Source organism: Lissotriton vulgaris, chromosome 8, assembly GCF_964263255.1.
Source record: "Lissotriton vulgaris chromosome 8, aLisVul1.2, whole genome shotgun sequence".
Taxonomy (NCBI): domain Eukaryota; kingdom Metazoa; phylum Chordata; class Amphibia; order Caudata; family Salamandridae; genus Lissotriton; species Lissotriton vulgaris.
Window position 1 is genome coordinate 1,327,755,643 of NC_141696.1, and position 20,510 is coordinate 1,327,776,152.

Here is a 20,510-nt window from a genome sequence, read left to right on the forward strand (position 1 = left end):
AAAGCTCTATCAGGTGAACTTCAAGCAGCGGGAACGGCTATCTACTGATTCCTGGGACTAAAGGTCATTTCAACATACTCTTATGTGATTGTTTTATGGCAGAAATCATTTGGAAAATTTACATGCGCTTCTGTTGTTTGTTAACCTTGAGAAAGATCTTTCGGACGAAACACGTGTCGGCTGCCGGTTTCGCCTATATTGGATTTGTTGATACAAAATAAAAGGATATACAGAAGGAAACTGGAATCTATTTATGGACTTCTTTGCTTTCACTATGGTGACGAAAGCCTGAGACACAGATTTGGACTAAGTTTTGGTTGTGCCTCTGCATTTGTGTAAGACGTTTGTAAACCTCAGAGGGGATCTCTATTCCGTAGAGAGTTGGTTTGGTCTCCCAAAGGCATAGGGAGGCCAAATGCCTTGAGAGCACAACAACACACTTGAACCTTGAGAAATACTTCCTGACGTATTGTAAGCTGTGGATGTGCATTCGCAAGTTGGCAGTTCTGCGGTAGCTTATTGTGCAATAAACTTAGAAAAACAGTCTCTGGAAACGGTGTGCCAAAAAGGAAAAAATCTTGTATCAGCAAGTGTACAGATTGAAAGAACTGCAGTATTATGCAAAGAGGGGATCTTGGAGACAACAAGGACCTTAGTTTGCAGAGCAGGAAGAATGGGTAGGTGGAGAAGGAATCTGAGGCTAAATCTTGTCTCCACCAGATACGGTTTTACCGAAGGTTATTATTATTATTATTAACGAGTTTTATATAGCGCCTGGTTACCCTTGGGCATCCCCGCGCTCATCCAGAAAGAAACGCTACCACAATAGGCACAAGAACTAGACAGGGAATAGATAAGTTTTTAAAAGTTTGCGGAACCGTAGAAGACTCGTTTCCGACGTTAAGTGCAGAGGGAGAGAGTTCCACAGGGTGGCCACGTTTATGGAGAATCTTCTGCCACCGGTTCTTGCCTTCCTCACCCTCATAACCTGCAGCAGGTGTTGATGGTCAGAACGGAGAGAGCGGGAGGCCTTTTAAGGCTGAACCATATCCCCTAGGATAGGTGGGCCTTTCCCCTGCAGAATTTTGTGGGCCATACAGAGTGCCTTAAATTTCACCCTCTCTCTGACAGGGAGCCAGTGAAGCGCCTTCAGCGCAAGGCGAGCAGACTGACGCCTAGGAAGGCCCGTCAGGAGCCTGGCGGCGGCGTTCTGCACTTGCTGCAGTTTGTTCAGGGTGAATTCTGGAGCACCCAGAAACAACGCGTTGCTGAAGTCCAGCCGCGAGATGATAAGCCCCTGAATGAGTAACCTCCTAGAGGCCACTGGGAGGAGAGGTAAAATCTTCCGGGCTGATCGGAGCAGGCCAAAACACACGCCTGCGGTCTTTTTTGCGTGTGTTTTAAAGGAAAGGTCCTGCTCGAGCCACACCCCCAGGCTCTTGATCTCCTGCTTGGGGGTGGGTACCAGTCCCAGGCAGTTGGGCCAGCTGCTAGGAGATAAGGATGGAGGGGAATTCCCCAGCAGCATCAGAAGGTAAGTAACTTGTCCATCTAATAGAGAAATCCAGCAATACCATCTTTTTAGGAGGGGTTGTCAACTGACCTCACCAAAGATTCCCAAATAGGAGAAGCCGGTACAAAAGTTAGAAAGGGACCAGACTATCTAAAAATGAAAGGTGAGGCAAAGATGCTCACCAAACGAACCGATCTCCGAGAAAAGGGCTATGGAAAGCCTGTAGGGAGTGGAAAGCTATAAGACCATGAGAAGCACGATATAGAACCAGTAGAAGAGGCAGATCAAAAAGGGGATGCAGCCTAAGAATGGGGAATGCAAAGGGACCAAGGACAATAGTCCATAGAGTCCAGGCTGAAAACCAAATGGAAGGAAAATACACAGCGTGCTCAGCCACAGCACACACATACAATGAATAAAGAACACCCATCGATCGTCGAGGAAACTATTCTGAGAAACAGATTTTTTTTAAAAATAGACCTCCAATGATAGAATGGAGACGAGAGAAAGAGAGAACACTGAATGCTGAAGACCATTGCGAGGAAAACAACAAGAACGGTGAAAAGAAACCGCTCTGATACTAAGAACCTTAAAGATATATAAGGCATCCCCCAGAATAATGTAACAGAGATGCTCACTGAAGAGAAGGAAGGAAACAGATGAGTACAACCAAGAAGGTTGAACCAAGTCACCAAGATGGGTGTAAGTAAAATGGAGCACTGTACACCATATAGAAGGCCAGAAGACCATATGTTCAACACACATACATATATATATATACCTGAAGTGAAAGACATCTACATGAGATGACTCAAGAGATAGGTATATACATGCAAAGGCATATACATCCCAAGATAAATGTATATAAGGATAAATATGCATTTTAAAAACATAGAAATACGTGTAGACACAAAAGTCATATAGGGTACAGCAAAAGAATATCCAATCTACTGAAGGTAACCCGCGTCGCCACCAGTGAGCGGGAGAACGAGAAGTGGAGGACAGAGGATATGCCAAGAACAGAGGTAACCAAGGAAGGACAGTTATAATACATCCCACTGTCGTAAAAGAAGAAGTTACGACAGTAACTGAGGTGGAGGCAGAAAGACAAGGCTGGAAAACCACCACCAACTGAGGAAGGGTGCCAGAACGTGGTAACAGGTGAAAGGAAGAATAAACAGCATGTAGAAAATCCATCAGGAAGAAGGAGACCGCCAGGGTGAAACAAAAGGGCTGCCAGAAACGAAGGGCAACACAGACGATTTTGACAATCACGCATTGTCCAACCCATGGAAGCTTGAGAAACAGGCAAGAAACCTGAGCAACGCTTCATGGAAACTTGAGGAACAGGTAATAAGTACAGAGTATGAGGGGAACAAACCCAAGGAAGGGGAGGAAAGCCCCCAACATTAGATGACAGTATAGAAGCAACGGAAATACGCAGTTGGACAGAAGATAGGATATACCCAAAGAAAAAGTAATGAAAACCCCCACCAAACAAGCATTTGCAATGCAAAAGGTCTCACATTTACATGAGTTTAATCTATTAGCATTGTAAATGACATGCCTTTCATTTCTGTTTTTAAAAAGAAAACAAGAATAAAAGGCATTGTCATTTGCAAGGTCTATAGCTGAAACTCACGTAAATGCAAGACCTATTGCACAGCAAATGCTTGTTAAAAGAGCCACTGCAATTATGCAATTTTTTGGCCGCCGCGTTTCCACTGCAAGAATGCTTTTACCGCATTTTGCACATAATCCATTATCTTCTTCATAAATTCCATATTTTAACAAAACAAAAAAAATGTATTTAGATATAACTAATCAAAAGTTCAACAAAAATGGTGACCTGTTGCTGCACAGTGGAAGGTCATTCACAACGGTTGACTTGTCACCTTTCTGTTACTTATTTGTGCATTCAGGTGTCAAACTGGGACGAATGTGGTAATAATATCACAAAACGTGCTGCATAATTTGCCTTTTTTTGCCACATAATGTAAACCCTGCACAATTCGGTCCGCCACTCCTGCATAATTCCAGTGTCCTTGAGTAAACGTTATGATGTGGCTTTTACTAAAAGTGGCTTCGTCTATGTAGCTGATGCGACACTCTTGCATGAATCGCATGGACCAGGGCGCAAATAAAGAATGACCTATGTGCGCGAGGGATGGAACACTGGTGGGCACAGCTGTGAAAGAGGCCGCGCGCGCTCACCCACCATCCGCGACTGACACTCACCGATGGGCACCAACAGGACACTTTTCACGATGTTCTTCAAAGAACCCAAGCTGATTCCATTAGCGGTGGCGAGTTCTGAAAGCTGAGCCAGAAGCCATTCCCCCTGCAGAGCAGAATACAAAGGGCGTCCTAAGAGGACACTAAAAGCCTCCCTTTTAAATCACGTTATTTACCTCTTTTGGCCCTGTCAGAAACTGGAACCTTACTTCTGTGAGCATGGAGAACTTCTGCAGAGAGAACAAGCTGAAATAGATGCCACAAGCTGAAAGACACACCGTGCGTGGGTCCAAGCTGATGCACACGCCATGAGCGTGCTCATCGGCTGTCCAGGCGCGCACATGGTTTGTCTCCCTTCCCAAACCAAAGCGACGTCAATAGAGTCTCGCCAAGCGATGCAGCTCATGCGCTGCATTACTAGGCGAGACCTAAAAAGGGGGGTAAGCAGAACCTCTCCCAAAGGAAGGAGGAGAAAAAGAGAAAGTATTCAGCCACTGAGAAAAACGACCGACGCAAGGCGGGAGTGGCATACAGCGCTGTGAGGGAGAGAACAGTATCTCCACCTACAAGGAGGAGAAAGACACAGGAAAGAAAGGGAAACCTAGCCTCCTATAAAATAAGCATACCAAGACATGGATCCGAACAATTAAAGGCACTGTGTCCCAGAGAAACAGAACTGAAAAGAACAGCAGACACAACAGCTACCCCATAGATGCAAAGGCAGATATGTATTAAAAAAAACAGCAGGAAGCAACAGCAGTGGCTGTAACCCAATTAGGTAGATAAGAACACCTAAAAGATAAAAACAGATACAAAGAACACCAAACTGCTGAAGATTAACAGATATGTATTAAAAAAACAGCAGGAAGCAACAGCAGTGGCTGTAATCCAATAAGGTAGATAAGTTTGCACAGCCTTCAAAAACCTGGAAGTACAGAACCATGCACGCTGAGATAGAGCTACAGAAGAGGCCATAGCCCGACCAACAGAATTGGTGGTATCCATACCACGGCAGGTGTTAAGTTTGACAGCTTGATGCCCATTACGTATCAATGGGACAAGGGCATTCCTCTGGAAAGGAGGGCAAGAGGCATTCCACTGCGTCCCACAAGGTGTGGGAAAAGAGGGCACGGGCACAAGAAGTGTTCAGAGATTGCAGGGCAGAGCTAGAAGAGGAAATACACCTATGACAAGCGTCAAGTGTCCTGGCCTCTCTTTTCAGAGGGACAGGAGGAATAAAATCAATATTCTGGGTGGCTGAAGCATCCTGTACAACAAAGCTCTTATTAGATGGCTGCCTAAGGACACCAGACGGACCGTCAGGGACCGGGCGATGCCTATGAGAAATAGAACGATCCACAGAGAGCCCTGTTTCAGATTTAACCCAACCATCCAACAGGATATTAAAAAGACATTCAGTCAAAGGAAGGACAGACTCTATGTTATACAGGCCAGGATGCAGAATGCCAAGTAAAGGGTCTGTTGACAATTTCACAGAAGGAAGTTATAAATCCAATGCAAACGAGACTCAATTGAGCATGTCCGCCAGAGTGGAACTCGCCTCGGTAGACAAACCAGGAGGAGGCTGAAGAGATTCTAAGCCACTGGCGTCACCCAAGTCAAGTAACCAGCTAGACTGCATAGGGGGTGGAACCGTGTACAAAATGAGATGGTGACACACCACACCTTCCTTGGTACCTCATAAACCATGGTCCTCAGCAGGTTAAACCAGAGGAAGGGCTCCAGAGAGCAGAGGAAAAGAGTCAGGGTAAGGCGACTCCATTGGCGGAGCATCCAACGCCGTAACCAAAGCTGGTCGACTCCAAGAAGACAACGCCTCGACATCAGGAGTGTCATCGACTGTATCACCATCTGAGCCTGCAGACAAGAGTCTGACAACAACATTGGAGTCGGCAGGCCAGAAGCATGAGCCAAAGGTGGTAGCCTCAGAACTCCTGGCAGACCATTTTCACTCCGTATACTCCCCTGAGTTCGAGGTCACGCGGGAGATGGCAGAAGGTTCCCTCGTAGGAGTGCCTACCCGTACTCTCCCGCAAGACAAACGGGACGAGCTTGACTCCGACCTGACAGCCGATGAAATACAGATAGCTATAGCAGCGTTACACCCAGGGAAAGCGCTGGGCCCCAATGGAGTGCCGATAGAATGGTACAAACTCATGTCCGAAACGCTGTCCACACCATTGCTTCATATGTTCAGGGAGTGCCAGGAGCGGGGACGACTGCCTCCTGATCAGCGCACGGCCACAATCATCGCAATACCAAAGCCCGGCAAACCCCCTGAAGAGTGCGGATCATACCGCCCGATCTCCCTCCTCAACGCCGAGAGTAAAATTTTGGCAAAACTATTGGCCACCAGACTGCTGCCCCATCTGGCGCACCTGATACATCCGGACCAGTCGGGCTTTATGCCACACCGGAGTACGGCGCTGAATTTGCGACGGCTGCACGGGGTGATAGCACGAGCCCCACAGTTGGAGGAGCCGGCAGCGGTGCTGTCATTGGATGCCAAGATTGCGTTTGACATGGTGGAGTGGCGCTATCTCTTTGCGGTCCTGGAACACATGGGTATTGGCTCGAAATTCATATCATGGGTCAGGTTACTGTACACCGAACCTGTGGCAAGGGTGACTGCAAATGGGCATATCTCGAGGGAGCTTCCGCTGGCAAGGGGCACGAGACAAGGATGCCCACTTTCACCGCTGTTATTCGCCTTAGTGCTGGAACCCCTGGCCACGATTATCAGAACCACCCAGCTACTGAAAGGCATACAGTGGGGAGGGGGATGGGAAGATAGGGTTTCCCTGTATGCCGACGACATGCTCGTCTATCTCACGGACCTTACGAACGGTATCCCGATCCTACTGGCACTGTGTGAGAGGCACGGTGCAGCTTCAGGCTATAAACGTAACTGGTCCAAGTCCATAATCTATATGGTGCAGGGCGACCCTCCGGTCCTACCTACGGATTGCCAATTGCTCGTAGAACCCATCTCCTTTAAGTACCTAGGGATTCAAATTACAAGGGAACATTCAACCTTTCTAGACCTGAACCTTAAGCCCCAGCTGGACAGGCTGAAGACAGACGTGCGCCACTGGAAGAATCTCCCCTTGACTCTTCTAGGTAGGGCGGCGCTCTTTAAAATGATGGCGCTGCCTCGCTTCCTATATGTCCTGGAAAACACGCCGGCGATGGTCCCCGTATCATTCTTCCGCCACGTGTCGGCGCAATTGTCAGGCCTCTTGTGGGGCGGCAAACCGGCCAGGGTAACGCAGTTGAAATTAACTAGAGACTGGTACAGCGGGGGGATAGCCCTCCCCAACCTTGAATTGTACTATTGGGCAGCTCACCTTAAGGTGATCAACCAGTGGATCCATAGTGCACAAGATGACCCGGCTTACATGGCGGATAGACGCCAACTGGGCACGACCACCCTCCTGGCCCCACTCTACAACAAAGGAATGGTGAGGAAGCTGGAAGGACCTACCAAACACACTGTATCTCTATGGCATAAAGCTCAGAGGCGGCTTGCATGGGAGGGAGTGATCACTAAACTCACACCACTATGGGATGCCAAGGCCCTCGGTAACTTGCGCAGTTCTAAAGGGTTTGACCAGTGGGATAACATCGGAATCTCCACGGTGGGCGATCTATGGATGAGAGAGGGCGTGCTCTCCTTTGCGACCCTGAGGGAGCAATATGACCTTGGGGTAACTGAAACATACAGATACGTACAAGTTAGGCACGCACTCATGTCTGTTTTGGAGCCGGGTGTGACAGTTCCGGAGTCGGCTCCGTTAGAGGACCGACTGCTTACGGACTATATGGAGGCAAGTGCGACCTCCCTCACTTACCGCAAACTACTGAACAACCTACCGGATCCGCTGGGGAAGCTGAAGGAATATTGGGAGGACGAGATAGGGGACCTGGATGAGGCGGACTGGAATGCAGCTCTGGCATCGCCCAGGGAGGCAGGTATATCCACCCGATTCAGATTGGTCCAATTTAAAGTACTACATAGGGTCTACTACACCCGCACGACACTATATAGAATACACAGGGCAGAACACCCATATTGCCTGAGGAATTGTGGGGAGGAGGGTACACTGTTCCACACTGTGTGGACCTGTCCTAATATACAAGAATACTGGAGGCGTGTAACACGCACGATAAGCCAGACCATACAGAACCCGTTCACGCCTGACCCTAGGGTTTGCCTATTGAATGTATGGGGCCCAACAGACATGTCACTGCATGCGAAACAATGGGTGATCATTGGGGTGATGCTGGCAAAGCGGGACATCGCAAAAAATTGGGGGGCACTGGAGACACCGACACTGGCGCAGTGGTGCAGGAACATGGATATGCTTATGGTGACGGAGAGGGCGGTGTACCAACAGAGGCGTAATCCACGCAAATGGAACAAAATCTGGACACCCTGGAACACATACAGAGGGGACATTTGTGAGCCTCTGCCTGAGGAGGAGGATGGGGACAGCTCAGGAGAAGACGAGGATATGGAGTAGTGGGTGGGGGCGAGGAGTAGGTATCAGAAGCAGCGCACGACATGAGGCCCTGGGAATTGTAAGTGCAGGCGAGCTTGTTTTTATCAATAACTGTGTAAAATGCCGTTAGATGCTTCTAGACACGCCAATTGCTATAATGGATTTCTGACACGGATCGTGTACCTTGACCCTTGTAGTAGCAAGTTTAAAGTTGGGGGGGTAAAATTTAAAAAGTTGCTCTATTGATTGAAGGCAGCTAAATGTTGACGCTGCACTGAAGAATGATTCACCGTTACTGTGTACCATGTGATAGCAACAATAAAAACAAATTTTTAAAAAAAAGGTGGTAGCCTCGATGGGCTGTGCAACGGCGACGCTATGTTGTCAGAACTCAGAAGGAGGTCAAACAAAGTGAGTAGAAGGTGTCTAATTACCTATCTAGTCAAGAGAAGAAAGGCAGGACCAGGTCTGGACAACATAAATAGTGTAACAGGAGAATCTCATACTGAAGACATTGCTCAACTGCTGCCCTTCTGTGGCTGTGCCACTTTTAATTCACACTTTTCTGATTACTAACTGGTTTAGGTGTGCTGGCTGCGGTATGTATGAACGAGAGGAGCGGATATAAACCAGTAATATGCAGTCCAGAAGGGGATCTTACAAGTCACGAGCTTGCTACCAGCTTCAACCTCCCTAAATGGAGCAGACACACCGGGGAGCCCTTTCAGTAAGGAATGCCACCCACTACAACAGCTACTGTCTTGTGTGTGAGTAGACCTGCTGCCTGAGAAAGGGTAACCGGCAGTGACAGGACGAGTGTGACAGTGCACTATCCAAACAATATTATATTTACATGGGGGAACCTAATATTCATTAAACTAAAAAGCAGACGATCACAGTCACCATCAACATATATTACAAAACGTTTATATAAACAAATGTATTTCCCAGGAAAACATGAGGGGATACTGTATGTGAAAAAAACATATACCTGTTGATTGATGACCTCCAAGCGTGATTCCCTTAAGTGTGTCTTAAGCCATTCTGTAGCCTGTGAAGAAGGATCAACTAGAAAAGGACACACTTGGCTCTGGCGAAAAACAAAAAACAACATATTACACAATCCAGTAGAAAAACATTTAGCATAGTGGATCCCTAGAACACAAACCTTGTTTCTCACTCTCAGCCATCATAAACTACAAATATCTGGTCTCAGATGGCACCTAGGCCATCAACTGCAAAACATTTCTGTGGAGTAAGACAATCTCAAGAAACGTGGTCATAAAGGGCCGAATTCATGTAGGTGTTTGAGTACATGAGGGTAATTTAGAAGAGAATAGAATTAATTTTATAATTCTAAATTCCAAATTTGCACTTACAACAGCAGAACACATACCAATGTAAGTTCATGGTTATATGGTGTATAGAAAGTGCCATGTGGTAAAGGGTCGCTGCAAAATGCATGGTGGTAGATAGACAAAAACATTGTGCATGGCCACTGTCACCCTCGAATAACTTGTAAAGTTAATCCCAACACAGTTGGTAAAACTAGTTTCAGGGAGTGAATGGGAAGTGAGCAACCCCTTATTTTATTGGGTGCATTGGAAACAGTCTTGTCAAGGGCAAAAAATCTTATGAATGTCATTTAGTTAAAAAGGAACACACTGCTGTAGATAAACATGGGTTTGCAACAGAAAATTAAGCACACAATTAAAGAAGTTAGATGTGCAAATGCAGATTTCGGCTATATTTTGTCACTTAAATTGTCTGCCTTGTGGACACTGCCTGATTAAGAGCCTGGATCCCGATCTTGGTGGACAGCGTTACTCAGTCACAAATGTGGCGGATATCCCGTCCGCCAAACTACAATTCCATATTATCCTATGGAACTTGTAATGTGGATATCCATCAAGTTCGTGAAGGAGTATCACATCCGCCAAGATCGTATTCAGGCCCTAAATCTAGATGAGAAGGAATACGCCTGGAATTTTTATGAACCACACAGTATCGCGGATCTACTTCAATTGTAGTAAGCGGCCAAAAAGAGAAGATATCTTTCTTTTTCTTTAAATTACTTTGCAAATTAACATTTTGTAAGCCATCTTACCGCTCTCAAGGGCAGGTGCACACAATTTACCTGTTGAAAAGTACATCAGAAAGCATACAAGTCACAAGGCATAGTAGAAGCCAAAAGGTACCACTGGTATAGAGAGACCAAGGAAACACTGCACCACCCATTGGGTTCAAGGAAGGATGGAAAGAGATGCAAGACTGGAGTCCCCGCATGGAGCAGTGATTGGCAGATCATGAGGGTCACCAGCTCCTGAACAAATGCCATTAAAAGAACCTGTACACCCAGTTTGGGAAAGAAAGTTGTTATGGAGAGGCGCTGCCAAGCATCACACGGCAGCGCACCAACTAAGCCCCCCTCCTTACGTCTCCTGTGATTAAAACGTATTTTAAACAACCAGCTTCTTCCGACTGCAGGCTGCAGGTCAGAGTGCAGACTAATGGCAGACGAAGCAAGGAAAGTATGAGACAAGACACACACACCCAGAGCTTCGAGAAGGGTTCATAGGTGACTGCAACCTGCGAGAGGACAGCCGGAAAATCAGGAAGCAACAACATAGGGTCACTTGGCAGCACCGTGATAGATGCATTTTACCGTAACTAGGCCAATTGGGGAAACAAGGACGTTTTCAGATGTTTAGATCATTTAAATTACAGGCCCGGATTAGGGGTGCCTCGTAAAATTCCTACACCCGTGCAAACCTCTCTCCGCACGCGTGCCAGAATGATACATTTTTCGTCACAACCCAACACTCGTATTTTTACCTGATACATTTCGCGTAAGACAATGTTTGGCACGCCAAGCACCAAAAATCATCTGTTTCTATCATACGCATAACTGGTGTGACCTCCAGCCTCCGGTAAATAACGATAGCCAGCATATCGTTACTTATCGGGAGCGATAGCACCCCTAATCAAGCCCCCAGGCTGCAAGAGTGAAATAATACTTTAAATGTTATTGGGGGGGGGGGCAGTAAATGAACAGAAGTCCAGTTAAAAAAGAAAAGAAAGTCGAAAACAAATATCAAATTTAGGCCTCTCTTACCGAAAATTTCAAAGCATAGATCTACGGCAGCGTCAAAATTAAAAGTAAACAGAAATTAAAAGTCAACAACGCAAGGAAATGCAATCATGGATACAATCATTGACATAAACGATGACAATTAATGACGGGAGACATTCGTGAAACTAAACATTAACAAACATATGCACATACACTTAACAGAGCAGAGCTTCAGGAAACTCACAGGAGTTCCAATGTTTAAAAGAAATCTCTCAGATGGGGGTGTGGAACCCACATCTCTCAAAAACTGCTAACACGATTGTAAGTGAATATCTATTTGGAGAGTTGACATTCACTTTAATACAACAACTAATATTAATGATAAAGGCAACAACGCTCAAAAGTGGCTTTTTTCAGTGCTTAATTTGTAAAAAAAAAACATAACAATGAAGTGCCTGGCCCCTGTAGTTTGTACCACCCATTGCTCCCACTACCACTGCACATGACAGTACTATCACTACTAGGCAATCACACGCATAGAAGTCTGACAATTCAGACTTTAAATATATATTAAAAGGACTAATACATGCCGCCCAAGCTATTCCTAAAGGTTTGGGTGAGAGGTATTATTGATTTTAATGTATATTTCATTTTTGAACAATAGCTGCTGTGCTCCTAAAAATAAGACAGACTACAACACCATGCGGCAGGCTGTCATAAGAATCAGTGTTGACAGTAAAGTGCTGGTGCCGAGCACTAGAAACCACCAGCCACCAGCTCAAATTAAGCACTGTCTTTTCTTTTTACTGAAGCCGGAGAAACTCATCTAAAGAAATCTCCTGTATGTGGGCAGAGATAAGCGAGTTCTGCATTTTTTCAGGGAACCAGTACAGCTCGTGCTTTCGTCCTGCTAGGGGCGAATAAGAGGTCATTGGTCCTAGTCTAGGTACATCATGAGGTTTTAGTACAAGCGCAATCTCAATTAGCAAGGGTCATTTTGTGATGCTCTTTCTGGTGGAAACTCTCCCTAACCACAGACTCCTCCCCTTTAGAATATTCCCCAGCTGCCAAACTGGATCCAGAAATTGTCTTAACAGTGATCCCTAGCTCCGTTCTACCCCGGAAGTGACAGAGCAGAGCTGCGTGTAAGCACTATTTCTCCCAATTGACGCAATTTTCTTGCTCGACTTATTCCACACCCTCACACCTGTAGCACAACAGAATCAGAGCTACCAGGGAGCAGATCTCTAAATTGGAAAGTTTTTATATGTTAGATAAAGGCAACTCCACACAACGGGGAGGGGAAACGGCACAGAGGAATCTGCAATAAGATATGGTACCACCAGAAAGAACTTTACCGAAGGAAAGTAATTTGCTCTTCTGACAGATACTTCTATCCGCATATTCCTCCCATTTAAGGTAGATACCAAAGAAGTATCTCTGAAAGGATGGCGGAGTCTGATGAGTGGACTTCACAATAGGATATCTTGTAGGACCAAGTAGAAAAAAGAATGCCCCCCCCTGCGGATCTGCGAGTGAAGGCAGTAAAGGTTGGTGAATGTCAGGACATACAATCATGTGTAGCTGCTTGGCAGATGTCCCGCTCCGAAACACACCCGCTAAGACCATACTGAGGGCTTTAGCCCTGATAGAATGAGCACAAAGGCCCATGGAAGGGTCCTTCTTGGCCAAGGCTGAGCACATTTTTACTCAGAGAATGACTTAACAATCTGGATACAATATCTTTCCGCCTATCCTGCCATTGTTACCATTTGTGAAACCCACAAAAAGTTGGTCATCAACCAAAGTGTTCCTTAGTCCAATTAATATAAAAGCTAAAGACTAATAGGAACCCCATCTACTCTTTAGAAGGATGTGGTAGAGAAAAGGAGACGCGGAGAGTGATGAATTGCACCAATATCGCCTTTGATAGAAAGGATGCCCTTGTACAAAGCACCAGCTTGTCCAGAGCGAAAGCAGTTTATGGTGTTTGCGCTGGCAGTGCCTGCAGTTTACCGACACAGCACATGTAAGTAATCACAATAGGAAGGCATCATGTGCGTCAGTCGCAGAGCACATTAAGACGGAAAGAACAAAATTAAAGTGCCACTGCAGCATAATAAGTAATGTAGGATAACACATGTCTATAAGCCCTCTCAAAAGCACATAAGGTGGGCTTATCAGGCATATGTAGAAAGGCTCAGAGACCGACAAATAACCTTCAAGGTTTGCCCACAGCAAGGCCTTGTCAGGGTAAAGATTGGACAAACAGAAGAAGGTATGGCCTGGAATTGATTGACCCGATGTTCCTTGCAAAAGCCCACACATTTTGCTGAGCGTGCAGAATAGAATGATGGGTGTTGAGCACCAAGATGGCATTAACAACTTACTTAGACACATTGAATCCGCTCAGCTGGTTCACGCAATTTGGATGCATGAAGGTGTAGGTTGTGGATGTTCAGGTCTAGTACCCTGCCCTGTGATTGGCAGAGCAGGTCCTCCCAAAGAGGTAGACAGGGGTGGTACTGAGGCGGTAACTCAGAATGAGCAGGTCAGAGTAACAGAACCTTCACTCCCAGCCCCAGGCTATCAGGATGGGCTAAGTCTGGTTCCTACTAACCTTCTGCAAAAACCAGGGAAGCAGCGGCTGGAAAAGACTGGAGTCCCATGGAAGGGGGAACAACTCTTCCAGTGAATCCTGAGGCGAAAACTCAAGAGCACAAAAGGCTGGAGAACCATCTCTGGCTGCAAACGTCTCTCGTGGTCAGCTGAATTGTGTCTACTGACCTTCCCTGTCCTGGTGTTTAGGGGCATTGCTAGATGGTTAACAGTCAGAGAAATCCCCTTGGAGGTCCAGCCAGTGTCACAGTGTTAGTGCTTCTTGGCACATCAAAGGAGAGAGCACACCACCCTGTTTGTTACACTCACGTATAGAGGTTGTGGTGTCCATCAGCACTTGCACAGGACTGCCCGTGTTGCAAGGCAAAAAAGACTTGAGAGCCAGCCAGATGACACACAGCACCAAAAAAGCTGATGTGGTTCTTCTGCTGCACGCAGACCAGATCATCACCTAGTCCTTCTGACCTCCCTAGCCCAGAGGCAAAATATCCATCAATACTATGAACACTGGATTGGGTAGAGAGAACAGCCTGCTGCAAATCAAGTTGGTATCCTTCATCCACGAACGAAGGTCCTGGGCCACCTTGGCCAGCACAAGGATGTTGTTAAGAAGCACCCTAAATGGCCAGCCCACTGAAGGTGAAAGGTCCACTGCAGACCCCAAGTGCCAACAGGCATGAGGCACCAGCATGATAGACAAGGCCATGACTCCAAGAAGTCTCAGTACTGTCCGGAACACACAACCAAGCTTGAAACGTCAGGATCATCTCCCGAATGGCTCAGACTCACTGCGGGGGTGGGAAAGCTTTGAAATGAACCACGCCCAGAACAGCACTGATAAAGAAAATCCTCCACACTGACTGAAGGTGGGATATCCTCTCATTGACTGAGACCCTCAGGAAAGACCATAGGCAGATGGTTGTCCGCAGGTGGTCCAAGGCGGACTATGACAAGCTCACTGCCAACAAAGAGTCTTCACTGATAAATTTCAACGACAGTTGCTTTGATTGAAGCAAAAACAACCTATTTTACTTTTGCCAAATACAAGTTTATTCTATTTTATTAAACATACTTTTTTATTTTTGGGCACACTATTCGTCGTGCATGGAAAATACAAAATACAAAAATGCAATAGGTTTTATATACAAAATATACAAACAAATGAATACACAATTTCAAACACACTTGGCCATACATTCACACACAAAGCATTCACAACAACTGTAAATAAGAAAACAGTGCGTCCGAGCATCGGTCGTTCAATCAGTGGAAAATATTTCTTTTCATATTTATGCGATCTACTATAGTTGTAATTGTCATAAGGTGTCTTATGACCCAAATAAATGCAACAGCTGTTCCAAAATGAAAATAGTGACCAGATGCGGGACAAAAAACTGGTCCCGCATCTGGTCACTATTTTCATTTTGGAACAGCTGTTGCATTTATTTGGGTCATAAGACGCACTGTTTTCTTATTTACAGTTGTTGTGAATGCTTTGTGTGTGAATGTATGGCCAAGTGTGTTTGAAATTGTGTATTCATTTGTTTGTATATTTTGTATATAAAACCTATTGCATTTTTGTATTTTGTATTTTCCATGCACGACGAATAGTGTGCCCAAAAATAAAAAAGTATGTTTAATAAAATAGAATAAACTTGTATTTGGCAAAAGTAAAATAGGTTGTTTTTGCTTCAATCAAAGCAACTGTCGTTGAAATTTATCAGTTTATGAATTGATACTCCAGTATTGGCTCTTGTTTTGTTTAATACTATTAGTTGGACTCAGCCATCCTGAATAATGAGTCAAGGCCCTTCTTGATTCTTTAACAAAGAGTCTTCGGCCTACTGGAATACAGGTACTCATGACCATTCAAGATAAGTTAAAACAACCACCATCACCTTCGTAAATACCGGGATTGTGGGGGGTGGGTAGGGGGACAGAGTAGCCAAAATGCATGAGTGAAATGGAAGTGTTCAGACCCCCACAATAAAGTGGGGGATTCCTGTGGGACTGCAGGACTGTTATATGAAAATATCCCCAAGATGCAGGGCTGAGACGATCTAGGCCAGAGTCAGAATGGAAGGTCGAAAATCGGCCTGAGCCCAGCAACTTTCTTGAGCACTAGGAAGTAATGGGAGCAACACCCTCTGCACCTCTTCTACTTCTTGGAGACTCTCCGGATTGCCACTTTGTCCACCAGTGACTGAATCTCTTTGCCGAAGATAGAGGGATTTTCTGTCAACGTCTGAGTAGAAATAGGAGGAACTCAGTGTGATGGGGAGGAATTGCCACAAAAGGAAGAGCATACCTATGACGGATAACCTACACAACACACTGGCCAGAGATAATTCCATCACAGCTGGGCAGGTAAAAACATATTCTTCCCCGAGCTGGACACAGATGTCTCCCAAATGGAGAATCATCGAGACTTGTTGGCTACAGCTGCAAGGAAAGAAGAAGATAAGGACTGGCCATGTTGTTGGTGGCCCTGTGCTCTGCCACCACCATGCCCCTTGCAACCTTGAAAAGGCTAAGCAGGTCTCTGAACAGGCTAAGATGGCTGCCTCTGGTGGTAAGCCAGGCCCCGGCAGTAAACTCTGAATTCAAGTTATTGTTGATGTAAGTGGCAGGCTGTTGAGAGCAAGTATAAGGAGCGCGCAGTAGAACAGCTATCTTTGAACCACTGAATCTGCTTTGTTTCTAAACAGCCTGCTTGTCCCTGGATAAACCTGTGGTGCACATCCAAGCGTGATGGTAAATCGTCACATTAGTGCCCATACAAAGCCCCCACAGTCTATTGTCTGGGCCGGGTAAAGTGTACTGTGCCACATTCCGTCAGTTGTGGGAAGTTTGAGCAAAGATATTTCGCAACCCATCAAGGAGGGCAGGCAAGATCTTTCTCTACATATTGCAGAGGGCAATAGTGCATTTCTCCAACAAGGAGACAGCAATCAGAGACCCCAAACAGGGACCACAAGCAAAGGAGAACACTCTCTTGCCAAGCATAGCCATGCAGTTTGATTCTCTGTAAGGTGGGGTAATACGAAGACTTTCTGGTTCACACTAATGGCTGAAGACTAAACGACAAGATTCTGGCATAGGGTGCTGTGTCAAAAAGCATCCTACACCAGAGCAGGCCTATGATGCTTAGCGACGGGGTGACTCATCAGTGGCACTCAACATGGTTTTGGATATGCCGGCATCTGGGCTTCTGTCAAGGTTTCATTGAAAAGTAGCAAAGACTCTGAATTTGAAGGGCCAGGTTTCAAGATTTCTGTAAGCAAACAAGCTTAGGTTTCCACAACTAGGAACTGTAGTTCCAACACCTCTGAGCCGTATGGACCACTACCGCAAAGGAGGTGCTTGCCTTGGTTGGAGCCCCTATGGGGAATCCAAATCCTTCACCGATGAGGTATAAAGGCTACTAATATTTTGAAAGGCCAACAAACAGACTAGCAGCAGTATTAAGAGGGAGTAAACAAAGTAATTTCATCCTCCGTATTCTCCTCATCATGTCAGTTCATTCTGAAGGTCCTGTGTTGCATCTGCATCTAAACTGAACAAGGCCCTGCCAGTGAATCCTCCCATGCCATGGGCTGTCCCTTAGTGACTTGTAATGAGACATTACCTGAGCGGTAGCTGAAGTGGGCTACAGATGCAAGGTCGACGTCAGATCTGGAACCGGTGGCTCTGGGGCAAGGGCGAGCATCAGACCAGCCGGAACTGGGGAGGCCTTTGGTGCCCTGATACATTTTCTAGAAGGTTTAAACCTAACTCTTTAGGAGGTAACATTTGACCTATGCTGGTGACGTCAAAAGCTTTAGAGAAACTCAGTAGCAACCAAAAGAGAGTTTCTGGCCTGCGTCAGTTAGGCACAGGGAAACAGAAACTGATGCAAGCAAACAAGGCAGTGCCATTTATAGTCCAATGTGGTCATGTCCAGGAGCCGTCAGAGTTAACAGGTGATATTGGTTAAGTTTTCCATGTTAGGATATTTATGAGGTGAGAAATCTGTAGGAAGAATCCCTCAGAAATTTGGAGTACAATTCTGTAAGCTATTCTGATCTTTACTCCTTTACAGCCCTCTTTGGGTGTAGCACTTGCACCTCCTTTGAAGGAGGACCTTTGGTTTGCGCATACTAATAACCTAAGAGAGTATACTTTTGCTTTCCTGAATACAACTTGTTTGATAGCATTGTTACCCTTCAGTTAAATGACTTTAGCAAACAGAGTGTTTTAAAGCCACTTGATATATATTTGTACTCAAAATACAAAAAAACAAAGTATCCATGTACCTGGCAACAGACTGTAAGGTGCCCAAAACTGAGACGAACATGTGTCTAAATGCCTCCAGATATTTTGCATATTGAAAAAAAATTACTATGGGTATGCTGTAAATGGACATTACCAATGCTTAAAGAGAAGAGGCGTCTGCAGTTACACTGTGACTAAGAAACAAAGCCTACGAAATGACAGACTTACAAGCAGAAAACAAACTTATAAACATAATAACTTTACAATGGTCAAAATTATGCAACAACTAGACAAAACAGGTGATCTTAAGACACAGGACAACATATATTTTTGTCTGTTCTCTTTAAAGGGGAAATGTCCTAAACTAAATCAGCGAGGTATCTATGACATCTTCAATCATGTCTGTTTAGAACAACATTTGAGGTGTAATTAGGGGTTGCATAACTCTAGTGAAAACATTATTGAAGAAACCTAACAGTTGTTCAAGCAGACAACGACACAATTCCATCGATGTTCAATTTCAATAGATTGCAAGCATTTTTACAGGACTGAGGTCGAGTGAACCATTGAGCGAAGAAAACAATTAATTATATTCACGTTTACCTGCAAAATGACAAGGGCATTTTCAATTGAAAGGTCATCCGAAGGTAAGCCTTCGCTCTTCCAAATCAGCTGTTCGCTTTCAGTTGATAGAAACCGTCTCAAATCGAATGCTGTCAAAAGAAATGAAAATAAAACTAGTATAATGGCCCAAACAGGGCACCATATTTCCAATCCGTTCACATGGTGTTGTGTCAAGCAATATCAAAAATAGATTCTGGCGTAGCTCATTAGTGGTTTCATTTGAGTTGTTTGAGTAATCTACCAGTGCAGGTCAAACAGTAGCCCCGCCTCAATATCCATGGCATTCTTAAAGATGTCCTCAGTTCCTCAACATGTACTGTCTGCGCCTGCTGGGGTAGGATAGTATAGGCCTGGGAGGATTCCTCCTCTCCCCTCCAGCACACACAGCCATCCACAGGAGGGCTGGGAGGGACAAATGGCAAGTAGAGACACCACCCTGTGCAACTCATCCACATGCCGTTGTTTCCCTCCCTCCCTCCCTCACGCACCAACCAAACATACACTGGCTACGTGTGTCTACTTCCCAAAGGTGTGTGACCTTCCACTATCGGAAACAGAACAGAACCAGAAGTAACCAATCTATTTCCATGGGGAACATCTGTACCTCGGCTGGCAGTCCCTTCTGCTGTCATGGCTGGAGCCTTGTATCGCCATGCAGTAAGCCCGCCTACACCGAGTAATGCACACAGCCAACTTGTTTCTGCACATTCAGACCTGCCTACTATTGACTAGTGTGACTAAGCACTGTCGGATCTGGTAGCGTAGTAGACTAATGCAGCCACTGCAGCAGTCTGTGTGTGACTTCATGGTCACAGGTTCCAATCCTGGTGGGTCCACTCAGCCTCTCATCCTTTTCGAGGTCGATAAAAGGAGTAACATTGAGTGGGGTAACAAGAAACATCTGTTATTCAGCGCCAAGATACCCTGAACGTGCGCTTTACAAATACAGATGTTAAGCACAAACTGCAGTTAGTAATCTATTGTCACCTGTGTGTGCCAAAGACTAACTGCAAGAAATTCTTCAAAAAAGCACGATGTGGTGGGGGTGAGACAGGGCATAGGATTGAATGTATGTTATTGTATAGCTCTCCCAGCCAGTGGCGTAACAAGGTCAGGTGGTTCCCGGTGGGGAAAAGTTCTTGTCACCACCCACATTGAATATTTGTATTTAAAAAAACAAGTGTTGTGAGCCCCAAAACCTTTTTTTGTTTTAAAAACACATATTTTTGTCAGTTTGTCACCCCCCTCTGTGATGACACCCAGGGCGGCCGGCACCCACCGCACCCCCTTCCTACGCCCCTGCTCCCAGCAACCTAAATGAGCGGGACTATACTGAGGCAACCAGAGGTCTCTCAAAGGTATCATCTGGCTCACGTTTTGGTGGGGCAGGCCGAGCACAAGAATTATATGCTCATTCTGGGTTTGGCATCAGTAGGTTATCAACCGTAAACAGGATAACCCGTTTTATGAAGCCTGTCGGTCCCCTGGCACATTTAGAGGTGAGGGACCCTTACGTTTTCTGACATTGGAGCTTAACTCGATTCCGTTGTCAGGAAACTTTAGTCAGAGGACCAAGTGCCACAGAGCCTCTGCTTTTTTTGTGTGTGTCAATGTCTGTCCACTGCCCTATTTAGGGCAGGCCTTCAGACGTTGATTCTTTCTGCCCAGG

The 20,510-nt window shown here is 45.6% G+C and overlaps 1 protein-coding gene across 3 annotated transcripts in view; it reads right to left on the bottom strand.

Moving 5' to 3' along the window:
* The window catches only part of DYNC2H1 (dynein cytoplasmic 2 heavy chain 1), a 1,560,829-nt gene that overhangs the window by 644,183 nt on the left and 896,136 nt on the right, over positions 1 to 20,510 (bottom strand). For 2 of the 3 annotated variants that reach the window (XM_086935265.1, XM_086935263.1), the window contains exons 63-65: positions 18,821 to 18,930; positions 11,387 to 11,407; positions 9,263 to 9,361 (exon numbers count right to left, since the gene is read on the bottom strand). In XM_086935265.1, the coding sequence (XP_086791391.1) occupies positions 9,263 to 9,361; positions 11,387 to 11,407; positions 18,821 to 18,930 (230 nt within the window). The remainder of the gene's footprint in view (positions 1 to 9,262; positions 9,362 to 11,386; positions 11,408 to 18,820; positions 18,931 to 20,510) is intronic. The other variant, XM_086935264.1, reaches the window with a different exon arrangement.